This window comes from Protopterus annectens, chromosome 7.part1 (genome assembly GCF_019279795.1).
Source record: "Protopterus annectens isolate FY-2018-M chromosome 7.part1, PAN1.0, whole genome shotgun sequence".
Lineage (NCBI taxonomy): Eukaryota > Metazoa > Chordata > Ceratodontiformes > Protopteridae > Protopterus > Protopterus annectens.
Genome location: NC_056740.1, coordinates 344,014,075 through 344,026,891, shown reverse-complemented (window position 1 = coordinate 344,026,891; position 12,817 = coordinate 344,014,075). Strand labels below are relative to the sequence as shown.

Sequence of the window (12,817 nt, the reverse complement as noted above, 5' to 3'; positions counted from 1 at the left end):
TGTGCAAGAACTACTTACATGTAACAGTAGATGTTTGAATTGTTCACTGCTTCAGTGGCAGCACTCAACTGCCATTCCCCAGATTGTACATGGTTGAGGTGGGTTTCACCCTCATTGATTAGGTTGTTGTTGGATTTGTTTTTTGTTTTGGCATTGTGACTGGCTGTGATTTTCTCTTGCTAGATGATTCTGACTTTAGGTACTTTCCTGTCCTTCTTTGTCGAAGTGAAAAAGCTGAACACTCTGACAACTAAAGGCTTTCCTCTCAGCAGATGCTCAGCCAATCAGCTATTACAGGAAAGGGGGGGGGGGGTTCTGAGCTTTTGAAAACTGGCCAGTACTGAGTTACTTTGGCAGATAACCCAAAACGCCACTCAGCCAGTGAGGAATTTGAATATGTACTATTATAGATAAGTAGGACTTTAGCAAATGTACTGTGGAGGTACTGCAGGACTTTTATTTGGTTGTGCCAGTCAAGCATTAGCCTGTCTTCTTCCCTGGAGGGAGTGTCATTTGAGTAGTCTTGATGCCACTGTTTCTCTCCATTTCACATGCCAGGCACTATCCCTGGTTTCACCCTCCAAGGCTGGGGCTTCCTGCATTTAAGTATGTATCCTAGTTTTCTCTTGGCCAGGGAACTATACATCAGCCTCTTACCTGCACATTGCAGGGAAAAGGATGGACTTCCTTTTGATCCTAATGCCATGTCATCATGGAAATGGCATGTGTGGTGACAAGATGAGAGTACATAGGAGATTCCTGTGTTGCATTCAGACTTCCTTATGCACACCTGCCTGAAGCAACAATTCCATGCACTGCTTAATACACTCATGTGTATGCAATGACATGTCTTGCTGCAGCACCTGTCCTGTTTCTCTACTACAAGTTGGTACAATAGGATGTTAGTCCACCTCTGTCCTACTGAGATACCCAAGCTGGCAGTCACTCTGATTTTTATTCCCCAGCTTCTCCAGTGGCCCAGATTGCTAACTAACTCCAGGTGATATGTGTGTTAGTTAGGACTGTATCTCTCTGTGTCACGGAGCCAGAAGAGTTAGAGCAGGATTTTATATTGCTATCTTCTAGGGCATGCTGAGGGTATATTTTGTAGAGCAGAGATCCTTACAACATCATGATGAGTGTAGGCAGTTCTGTAAGTACACTTAGCATAAAACTAGAGGTTCAAAAATCTCATACAGGACAGGTTTCCCCCCTCTGCCACCACCGCCACCCATGTCCTGCTTCTGTTATAGAGTGTGGTGATGTTTGTATATGCTTTGATTTGTACCAGTTACAAACTTTTAAGTTTACAGGTATGTTTGATTATGTTACAAAGATAAATCCCACTGTGGTTGGTGTTTCTTTATTACCTTTCTTAGCTTGTAGTTGGTATGTAATATTTTTTGATATGTCGATGTTACAAATTTTTATTAATAAGGTTTCTTTACATAGACTGGTTTACATTTTTGGCTTTTTCTATAAAGCTTTTGAATAGCCTTTGTTATTACCTCACCCTTCCTTGCTCCTTCATTGACCTGCAGAACAGAATGGAGTTGGAAGTAGGTGGGCAGTGCAGCCTTTTACAAGCCAGATTCCTTGTAACTATCACTGCTTAAGACTGCATGTCCATTTGCTGAAAATAATCAGGATAGGGGGCTGGCATCTATCTACAGTTTATATTTAATATATATGTGTAATTTCTGCACTAATGATATTAATTCTTCTTGTAAGTCTACTGACACAGCTATATGGTTTATGGATATGTCTAAAACTGCATTTTTTATGTTTAGTTTTCTGTGGTATGCATGCTGACAGATCATTTGTATAGCAGTTGCATGTGTTTAATTTCAGGAGCTGCTAGTTGCTAGATTTAATGTTGAGAATTTCATTGCCAAGTTTTCAATAAGCACTTGGCGACCCTTCAAAGGTAAAGAAGTATTTTTATGTATGTGTGTGTTGCTAGCTGTTATCTGTTAGATAATCAGCTATTTTTCCTCTCCAGTAAGGTGCACCTCACTCTAGGGCTTGTTTTCTTTTTCCCTTGAACATACTTGCAAGTGATATTCTTCCACATCTATCTTTGTGATTATACATTATTGAAGGAAAAAGCACAAGCTTGAACGTTTTAAATCAACAATCCTTTATTCATGTGGGATCCTGTTTCCACAAGTCCACAGGAAAATTAAGAACCAATATAAAAGTTGGAGATTGCCTTCCTTTTTTTCCAGAGGTAAGCATGTCCCTCACTGCCATTGCTGAGAGAAGAGCAGAGTCATTGTCATCCCTCAAGACATATTTTATTGTTTTATTCATTTACCATACAATTGTTTTGGCATAATAGCAGTCAGCCAGTTCAATACTTCTTGTAGCGTGAACATGTATGGCAGCATATTTTTCTCTGTATGCTTTTTGCCCCTTGAGTCTGGTCTGTCTACTCCAAAACTATTGGCAGCCATTCACCCCCACCAGGTTACATCACACATCTCTTCTGGGGAAGGCGACATCTTTCCATTGGATGCTAGCCTTACAGTAACTCATTCCTGAATAGCTGAGTGTTTTGAGAGTGGTAACTGCAGCTGACAGTAGTCAACCAGGCAGCCATGAAAGTGACTTGGTGTCTGTCCCCACCACACAAATATAATTTTTCTCTGCTTTGTCAGGGTTTGACTTCCCTTCCCCTAGACTGGAGTTGCCTGTGTTTAAGGATTAATGTTAATTGCCCTCAAGCTTGGGAACTGTAATTTAGCCCATGGCAATCCAAAACGAGCAGACTTTGAGAGGATGGATTTTCTTTTCATTCTTACCTTACCCCATGATGATTGATGTATGCACTTGTGTTACTGTAAAAGCATTCTATTCCTTCCTCTTGGAACCTGGATATTTCTGCACATGCACCCTGTGAAGGTTATGATGCATGGAAACCAAGCAAAGATCCCCATTCAACCACTGGGCCTGTCACACACACACACTTGCTCTTCTGATCGGTGTCAATTATGCAGCAGACTGCACCAACTCCCTCCCCACAAGACGAGTGAGCTGGCAGTGGCCACTCAGTCTCAGCATGCTTTTTTGGCTCCTCCAGTAAACAGGCTGCTAATCAATCTCATATCATCTGGATTGTAGTAAGGGTTTTATCTCTCTACACTGTGCTGCTAGGGCATATTTCTTTTCTGTCATAACAACGAGCATAACTTTTTTATGAAAAAATTGAAAATGTTTTACTGTCATTCATTCTTTTCTGAATGTTTAGTTATATCTTAGCTTTTTGTTTCATTGTAGAAGAATTAAAAAACAATCACATTCTTTTCCCTTGCAAATTCCTTTCTGTTGCTTTTATTTTCATCCTTCATGTATTTTCTGCTGGCACATATTGGTTACATAGGAAGCAAACCTACGTTGTCTTTATGCTGAGTGAAGCAATTTATTAGCAAACAGTTTTTCCTATATGTCTTTACAAACATCAGTGTGTTACTAAATAATTGCAGACATTTTACTATGGAACACTGCATGTGAACTGTCAGTGACAGAACTACCAGTGAAGTTAAACTAAGTTCGATGTACATCCAATGGTGTTGCAGTTTATTTATTTCAGTAAAAGAACTAGTGAACTCTTTTCTGATGCATCTCATGTAATGATCTTCTTTTGCTTTTCAGGTTCTTTTTCGAACTGTGGCTATGATGGTACCAAATTATGCACTAATAGCTGAGATCTCATTGTATTCATATGGCTTTCTCCATGCCAAACCACTTTCAGTAAAGATAGTCATGACATATAGACTGTGTTCAGAGCAACTTTCATCCCAGTTTCACTATGACTATGGCATGCGGGCAGTCAAAGCTGTGCTTGTGGCAGCTGGCAATTTAAAGCTAAAGTTCCCAGATGAGAATGAAGATATACTGGTAAGTGTCCAGCCATATGAAACCAGTTTAGATTTAACAGGATCATGATGTTGTATTAAAGCTGTCTATATTTGTTTAATTTCATTAAAAATATTTAAAATGCCTTATTTTGGGGAGGGCTTTTGCAGTGACTAGATTTCTCAACTTTGTGTTCCCTCTCTCATGCTGGGGTAGTGGAGGCACCTCATGGGCCATCCTTTGTACTGTCATATGTTCCCTATAAAATTTATATTATCCTGTAACATTTCCATTTCTTGTCACTGTTTAAAACAGTCGGCCACTTCACTTGTGTACATTTGCCATATTGCAAGTAGCTCAACATTTATTTGACCTGTGTGTTTAATTTGATTTGAAAAAAAAAATATTACATTAACTTCAAAAGGATAAATGTAAAGTTTTGACTTGTGTAATTATATCCTCATTTAAATATGTTAGCTAATATCCCTGTGGTAGGCAAGTCATCTGCAATGATTTTCACATGCAGCCTTTGTTTTATTAGGACTAATACTTGTGAACATAGCCTAGTACCAACCTATGAACCTATCAGCCCTAGGGCCTATTCAAGCCTAGCCATAACAATTCCCTAGCTATTTCTTCCCACACTATTTACTTCCCTGGACCCCTGTCTAGCAGGGCGACTGACGTGATCCCCAGGGTGACTTTCCTTTCTCTCATCCAATCATCAAGGTTCCTTTTGAAGAGGGCCAAAGAGGCACTCTGACATGTACTCAGGCACTCTATTCCAGAGTCTGGGGAGTCTCTGGGTCAGGAACCTATCCCTCCAGCATGTTTTGTTTATTGTGATGACATTTGACAAAGCTTAATAAAACTAAAAAAAATGACATTTAAGAGCCATAAGTGTACAATTCTATTACACAATTAAAGGCAGACAACCTAAAAAAAAACCCTAAAAGAGGGCTCAACCAAATTTAAGGCAAAAAGAAAGGGTAACTAAGGAAACAATCAGAAACATAAATCAATGTCTAGGAAATGTGTTTCTTTATCTTGTTCAAGTAGTGATCCACCAAAGAAAGCTCTTAAAATGTGAATAATAGAGGCAGTCTGATAGCTTGATTCTAAGAAGGTTTCTTTGATCACTGGGGAAAGAAGCTGTGTCCTCTAAAGTTGCAAGGGAACTTGCATCAGTCAGGGGAGGGGACATCTAACTTTGCAAATGACTTCATACGAGAAGTGTTCATGTTTCTTCAAGCAGGAAAAGTTCAACAAATCAGCAATATTATACTGTTTTTGTGAGGTCAGCAGTAACATTTAGATAGTTGTTACTGAGTTTCCATTATAAATAAGAATAAAGGGGATATTCACAATTCACGGTGCATGAAAGTGCTGGAGAAGGCAATTGATAAATGAATTTGCAGATCAGTAGATCAGTTCAGATTCAGATCAGGATGGAAACAACCAACTTCAGAAAATGATGGCAAAGTGGAATGCAAAACTGAAGGCACATAGGATAAAACTGGGTACATGCAAGATGGTTGTTATGGCGGCAAATGGGGGTATTAGAAGAACTGAAAACTGATACAGAAGAGAAAATAGTGTTAACAGCATCAGGTATCTCAGTAGGGTGTCTGAGAAGTCTGAATGAGGAGGAAAAGTTAGAATCAGAGGTGCTGCAGCCATCTAATAAAGTGTGTAAGAAGTTATGTATGACAGAAGACTGCAAAGCAGCTGAAAGTCTTTTTTTTTTCTTTCGGCTGTTCCCTTTAGGGGTCGCCACAGTGGATCATCTTATTTCCATTTCTTCCTGTCCTCTGCATCTTGCTCTGTCACACCAACCACCTGCATGTCCTCTCTCACCACATCCATAAACCTTATCTTAGGCCTTCCTCCTTTCCTCTTACCTGGCAGCTTCATACTTAGCATCCCTTTCCCAATGTACCCAGCATCCCTCCTCAGCACATGTCCAAACCAATGCAATCTTGCCTCTCTGGCTTTGTCTCCAAACTGTCCAACCTGGGCTGACCCTCTAATATACTTATTCCTAATCCTGTCTACCCTCATCACACCGAGTGCAAATCTTAACATCTTTAACTCTGCCACATCCAGCTCTGCCTCCTGTCTTTTTGTCAATGCCACTGTCTCCAACCTGTATAACATAGCTGGTCTCACTACCCTCTTGACCTTCCCTTTCACTCTTACTGGTACTAGCTTGTCACAAATCACTCCTGACACTCTTCTCCACCCACTCCACCCTGCCTGTACTCTCTTCTTCACAAGCAGCTGAAAGTAAGATATTTAAGTCAGCAGTATGACCAGTGCTTCTATATGGCATGGAAACCTGAGCAGTGAAATCACGGTGGCTGAGAAAGCTTCAGGTGATGGAGGTGAAGTATCAGACAGGTGGTTGGATACACATTGAAGGACAGCTGAAGAAATTAGGACATCAGAACAGAAGCCAAGGTAACCCCTATTGCACAAAAGGTCAAGGAAAATAGATTATAGTGGCTCAATTACATGTGCAGGAAAGATGAAGACAGAAGAATGGAAAAGGAAACAAAGTCATCTTGACAAGAGATGGAAAGATTATGTGAGAGAAGACTTGAGGCAGTCTGACATGATTATTGAAGAAGGTTAGGAGAGTGGCACTGAATTGAGAGAGGTGGCAACAGTTGACGTGACACCCCAAACCCATGTAGAAAAATGGGAAAAGAGGAATTGATGATGAGGATGACATCTATATTTGTGTGTGTGTGTGTGGTGTGTGTGTGTGTGTGTGTGTGTGTGTGTGTGTGTGTGTGTGTATGTATATATATATATATATATATATATATATATATATATATATACATACATACACAAACACGCGCATATATTTATATATATATATATATATATATATATATATATATATATATATATATATAAAAATCTCAAAGTACAAAATATTGAACCTCAACTACATGAAAAAAAATGCATACAGAACATTACACTGACTACAAGAAACACTGATATCTAAAATATTGCCCAAGTAAAACAAATAAAATAAACAAACCAAATGGCATCCCTGCACACCCCACATCCCTCATACTTACATATAACAACTTCATGGTCACACAAACTCACAAACGCAAAAAAAGAACTCTCCTTAAAGAAGAAAATCAGTATTTCCACATACTCAGAAATGGTACAAGCAGATATGCCAAAACCCAAACAAAACTTAGCATTGACCCTCTCATACAATATAGAAATAGAAATATAATGTAATACAAAACCACAGAGTATAACACACCGTACCAGTTGACCCTAACAGAATCCACAATATTAAAAATTAACTTTCTACTCATTTAATATTCCCTGTCCCTAAAACAGCATTTGATATACCCATGTTTACACATACACACACGTGTGTGTGTATGTGTGTGTGTGTGTGTGTGTGTGTGTGTGTGTGTGTGTGTGTGTGTGTGTGTATGTATATATATATATATATATATATATATATATATATATATATATGGGTCTACTGCTTTCCATCAAAAATACACTTAGAAATAGAGCAGTAGACCCTACACTTCAGCAGAAGTCCACTTAAACGAAAGTGCCCTTTCACTGAAGTCTAGTTCCTTGGGCTACCCAAAAAACCCCACTAAAACATGTTTTTGCAGGGGGACAAACCCCCCTGCACCCCCCATGTGGGGCTGTGCCCCCACACCCCCCTAACTAAATATACCTACTCCAAGATTGCACTACAGTGGGGAAAAGGGACTATTCCCATTCCCCACTGTAGTGTGACTGCCGAAGTCAGTGTTCGAAGTTTCACTACTTCGAGCAAGTAGACTCAGTGAAGTGTGGTTCGAAGTAGTGAAACTTCGAACATATTGACGGATCCCAGATATATATATATATATATATATATATATATATATATATATAAAATGTAATATATGTGTGTGTGTGTGTGTGTGTGTATATATATATATATATATATATATATATATATATATATATATATATATGTGTGTGTGTGTGTGTGTATGTGTGTTCATATATTAATTGTATATATCATGAGGTATTGATGTATACAGAGAATTTACATCTTACATGCAGCGGTACCAATGTGTTTCAACTGGCATCTCATAAACAATATTTATATGGACAGCGCAGTGGTCTAACTGTAACGTTGTTGCCTCACAGCAAGAGGATCTCCTGTTTGACTCTCAGCTGGAGTGGCTTCTGTGCGGAGTCTGCATGTCCTCCCTGTGTTAGTGTGGGTTTTCTACATGTACTGCAGTTTTCTCCCACCTTACAAAGACGTGTCTGTAGTGTTTCTCCCTGGGCCTCTGCTGAAAATTGGCTTCATTCCAAGTTGGGCTTTCCTGGTTAACAAATGTTAAATAAGTAAATAAAATCTGTGGTATCTTTAATTCTACAAGAGACCAAATGGAGTAGTGGTATTAAGCATTTTTCTTACACATAGAAAAAGGTTCTGTAAGTGTCCCTGTGCCAGAAAGCATGTGTCTACCTGGTGGGCATTGCTTATTTTTATGTAAAACAAACAATAGACCTGGGAAGGCACACAATAAAGCTCGCAGACAGTTGAATTCTCTTCCTTTAATGTCACAACCAAAGTACAAAAACAAAGCTCTGCATTAATGTTCTGAATTATGTTTTCATTTGTAAAACTTCATCAGATGTGGGCTTTCTACATTCTCTGCTTTACCAGCTAAGTCTATAAAGTATTCAGTTACACAAATGACTGGTCTAGAGACCACCCATCTAGTCTGTAAAAACATACCAAAATCTCAGTTTATGAAGGTCAGCAGAATCTGTAGTGTTATGAGTAAATATAATGAGGCTTTGAGGAGTTGAAACTTATATTCCAACACAGGGGGTTATGGTGACAGAATATTGAATGACATTCAATACCAGGTTGTCTTAATGGACAGGGTAGAGTTATTGAAGTATAAGAAACTGAAAAGTAAGTTGTACACAACATTTGTGCAACCAGTACAGAATCTTGGTCAGTAAAGGCAGAGCAGATGAGGAAACTAGTGATGATGGAGATGAAGTGCCTGAAATGGCTGGTAGGATGTGCTCTGTGGGACAGGGGAAGAAATGAGGACATCAGAGCAGAAGCCAGAGTAGCTCTTTTTTTCCGAGAAGGTCAAAGAGAACAGATTACAGTGTTTTGAGCACATGTGTAGAAAAACAGAAGAGAATTTGAAGAAGAAGATTTGGGACAGACTGGAAGAAGGCAAGAGGAAACAAGGGAGTCCACAAAGAGTGGACTGTGTGAGAGAAGACATGTAACAGTCAGTCTTAACTTTTGAAGAAGGTAGGAGGGTGACATTGAATCAAGAGAAATGACAACAGTTGATACAACCCCACCACCCATGTGGAAGATGGGATAAAGGGGGTTGATGACGATAATTGAAATACAAGGAGAGAACGTAGCAAACAGAAGATGACACAATACATTTTTTTTTAAAGACTTTTTGTGTCAATTCATGTAAAATCATGTTTTCTATTAACAAACATTGTCCCATCTTGTTGAGTAATTCTTGCACAATATTTTGGTAGTCAGTGTAATGCTAGTTATTAAAGGAATAAAAATTAGTCTCAATATTTCAATAAACACAAGTGAGATTGCAGTCCGTAAAATGAGACAATTTGCAGTAATGATTTGAAAGGCTATGAAAGCTGCTCTGCCTCTATTAATTGTCAGAACATGTGTAATGTAAAGTCTTAACACTAGAAATTCAGGCATTACTTTTTAAATTCAAACACCAGTCACTTGTAATACTAAATTTATAGTGTATATGACTGAATGCTTTTGTGGATTTTGTATATATGACAGATAACAAAAACTGCCAAAGAAAGGATTTCTGGTAATTTAAGTGTCATTCAGTATAAAAAGAATACCATTGCCTTATAGAAACACTGTACCTCATGTACTGGTGACAGATTTACTTTTATTGGTATAGATGCAGTTTATTATGGTTCATCCAGCAATAAGGGGTATTTGCAGTCTCTTTTAAATACGAAAGAAAGATGTTAAGTTGTCAATCTCGCCTTCATTCTTGCTGGATGGGTTCGGAGCTGATCCTCGGCTCCAACTCGGCACTTGCTAAGCTCGAGAGCTAATTTTACCAGCTCGAGGCAACCCTATATCCCATGATGCAAGGCGGAGACTACCCAGATCTCGTTTGCCGCTTCGCTAACGAGGTGCCTTTTTTTACCAGCTCCAGGTAAGTTACTAAATATAAGACTTTAGTCTACCCCCTTTAAATTTTCATATCTATAGTTGTTTTTTGTTAACCTTAATGCTTACTTTAACCCTATTCCCGTTAGTGTTCCCTTTTTTTCGATTTATTTATCCCCTTTCCCTAGCTTAGGCCTTAGGCCTTCCCCTTCCTAAATTTTTTCCTGTCAGGGATTGTTTGTGTATGACTGTGTGTTATCCCTGTCTAGTTTAAATTGTTGGATTGGGTGTTTTTTGTGTGTGTGTTAGTGTTTTGTGTTTCACAACTTGTGTTTCCTCGACACAGTTATGTCGAAGGACACGAAGGTCTCAGGCTTCAAGAAGTGTGACTCATGCTGTCAGAAGATGTCTCTGACAGACAGTCACACTTCTTGTGTTTATTGCCTGGGACCTCTGCACCTGCAGGACTCTTGTGCTATCTGTCATGCCTTCAGCCCAAGAGTCCTGCAGGAGCGCAGAAATAAGTTGATATTAAGGGGCTTATTAAAGCCCGAGAGCTCCCCGACTAAGTCGGCGCCGGGGAAGCCCTCAAAACCTATTAAGCCTTCGGCTGAAAGTTCCAAGCCGTCTGCTTTTGGTTTGCCTTCACCAGGGTCGAGATCGGCTCCGGCTGGAACCGATCCTTCCACCATAGCAGTCACAGTATCGGCTCCATCCGGCGCCGATACTGCCCAATCTAGACATTCATTGTCGGCTCCGGCTGGAGCCAACGTATCCTCGGCTCCGTTGGCTCCATCGATCTCTAAAAAGAGATCTCGATCCCCTTCTTTAGAGTCGATACATTCAGCTCCGAGATCACCCCTGCTCTCGAGCGGAGCCATCGGAGCCGTTCTTCTTGGTCATCCAGGCTGTCTGATCACGACCTCGAGAGAGTGGTGAGTAGACTATTAAAGTCTCAGGCATTGGCTCAAATACTCCATAGCCCGTCTCAACAGACGGTAGCTATTTCACATCCACCAAACATTCCTTCTTCGACTCTCTTACAGAGCTCGGAGCCGGAGCTCCTTGGAACCGTCACCGTTGTAGCTTCGGAGCCGATACCACCCCTTTCGGCTCCATCGTCCTCTGCTCCAATTTCCTCCTTGAGGCCTTCATTGGAGGGATCCGGGCATCTGGTCTCTCTCGTCGGCTCCGAGGGGGCGAGTGGCATTGGACCCTTGTCCGACCCCGTTCTCCCTCTCGGGGCTTCAGCGTTGGTGAGCTCAGCCCCGACATCTGCCTCAGAGCCTTCCCTCTCGGTGAGGCCTGGGGTTCCTATCTCTTCAGAGCGGGAACTTTCTGGTCTCTCTGACGGGGGAGCCTTCGAGGTGATGAGGAGTGTACTAGCCCCTGGGCTTAGTCAATGGACAGTTCCATCAGCTCCTCCCACTACAGTGCCTGCTGACATCTCTTCCCACTCTCTTGCTCCTGGACCCAGAGATCCAACACCTCAGGTTTCCCCATTGGGAATATCTTCCTCTTCCGAGGCTTCTCCTGATCCATCAGGTGAACCTCCGCGTAAGAGGACATGTAAGAGGAAACATCTCGACTCCCTCGAGTCTATTACATCTGATACTGACCTGGATGAGTTGGAGGGATCCCCAAGGTCCTCCTCTGAGGATGTCTCATTCTCAGACATCCTTGAACTCCTTAAGCAGAGAGGGAACTGGCCCTCCCTTAATCCTTCCGAGGACGAGTCAGTATACCTGGAGGCATTGGGATCTCAACCCTCCACCTCCTGGGTGTCTCCGCTTTTCGACCCTCTTATGGAGGTAGTGGCTCGGAATGCGTGGATGGCTCCGGATTCGGTGGAACCTATCCCTAGGAGGCCTTCAAAATTCATTATGGTCCCACCAGATAGACAATATTTGACAAAGGGTGTCCCAGTTGATGCCATGGTGGTGGCTGCTGCCACCAAGAAGGAACTAGCTGATCCTTCAGTACCTGTCCATCCTCCTAACAAGGATTCTAGGACTATGGACAGGTACGGCAAGCAGATTTTTTCTTCAGCGACTTTTGCCATGAGATCGCTGAACTACTTGTGCCACTTCACCCGCCTTCAAAGAGATGTTCTTAAAGAGTTGGGAGAAGTTTTACAGGATCCATCAGCTGCTGGGTCTCAGGATAAGATTAGCTCACAGCTAGGAATCCTTAACTCCATTGTTAACTCCTCTATGCGGCTCATTTCTTATGCAGCCGATGAAGCGAGTAGGGCCACAGGCACAGGAGTGGCTTTAAGGCGTCAGTCCTGGATGCGGCTTTGTGAAGGACGCTTTGAAGGGGTCTGCAAAATTACAAACTCCCCTTTTGATGGTTTGACCTTGTTCGGACCTCAAGTGAAAGACACTTTGGCTAGATGTGAACAAGATGGCAAGACTCTTTCTGCCATAGGAGTCCGTTTCTCCACCCCTTCAAGACCTTACCCCAAAGGACAGAAGGGAGGGAAAATGTGGTTCCGCAAATCTCAAGGAGTCACGCCTGACGCACAAAGTCAGTTTACCCCCAGAGGCAGAGGGGGTAACAATAATAGACGCCGCCCTAGGGGCAGAGGGGGTCCGCAGAACCAGGGTAGCAGAGAGCCTCTTTCTGACAAACCCTTCCAGCATCCCTGAGATGTTGCCCGATTGTCCGCCTTCGGAGGCAGTCAGAGGAAAATTATCGCTGTACCCAATAGCCTGGCTTTCCCTTTCTCAAGACAAATGGGTACAGTTGATTATATCC

At 41.4% G+C, this 12,817-nt stretch overlaps 1 protein-coding gene across 1 annotated transcript in view; it reads left to right on the top strand.

The window, feature by feature from the left end:
- The window catches only part of DNAH12 (dynein axonemal heavy chain 12), a 4,520,724-nt gene that overhangs the window by 2,089,705 nt on the left and 2,418,202 nt on the right, over positions 1-12,817 (top strand). Inside the window, exon 25 of the mRNA XM_044078497.1 lies at positions 3,655-3,900. Within this exon, the coding sequence (XP_043934432.1) occupies positions 3,655-3,900 (246 nt within the window). The remainder of the gene's footprint in view (positions 1-3,654; positions 3,901-12,817) is intronic.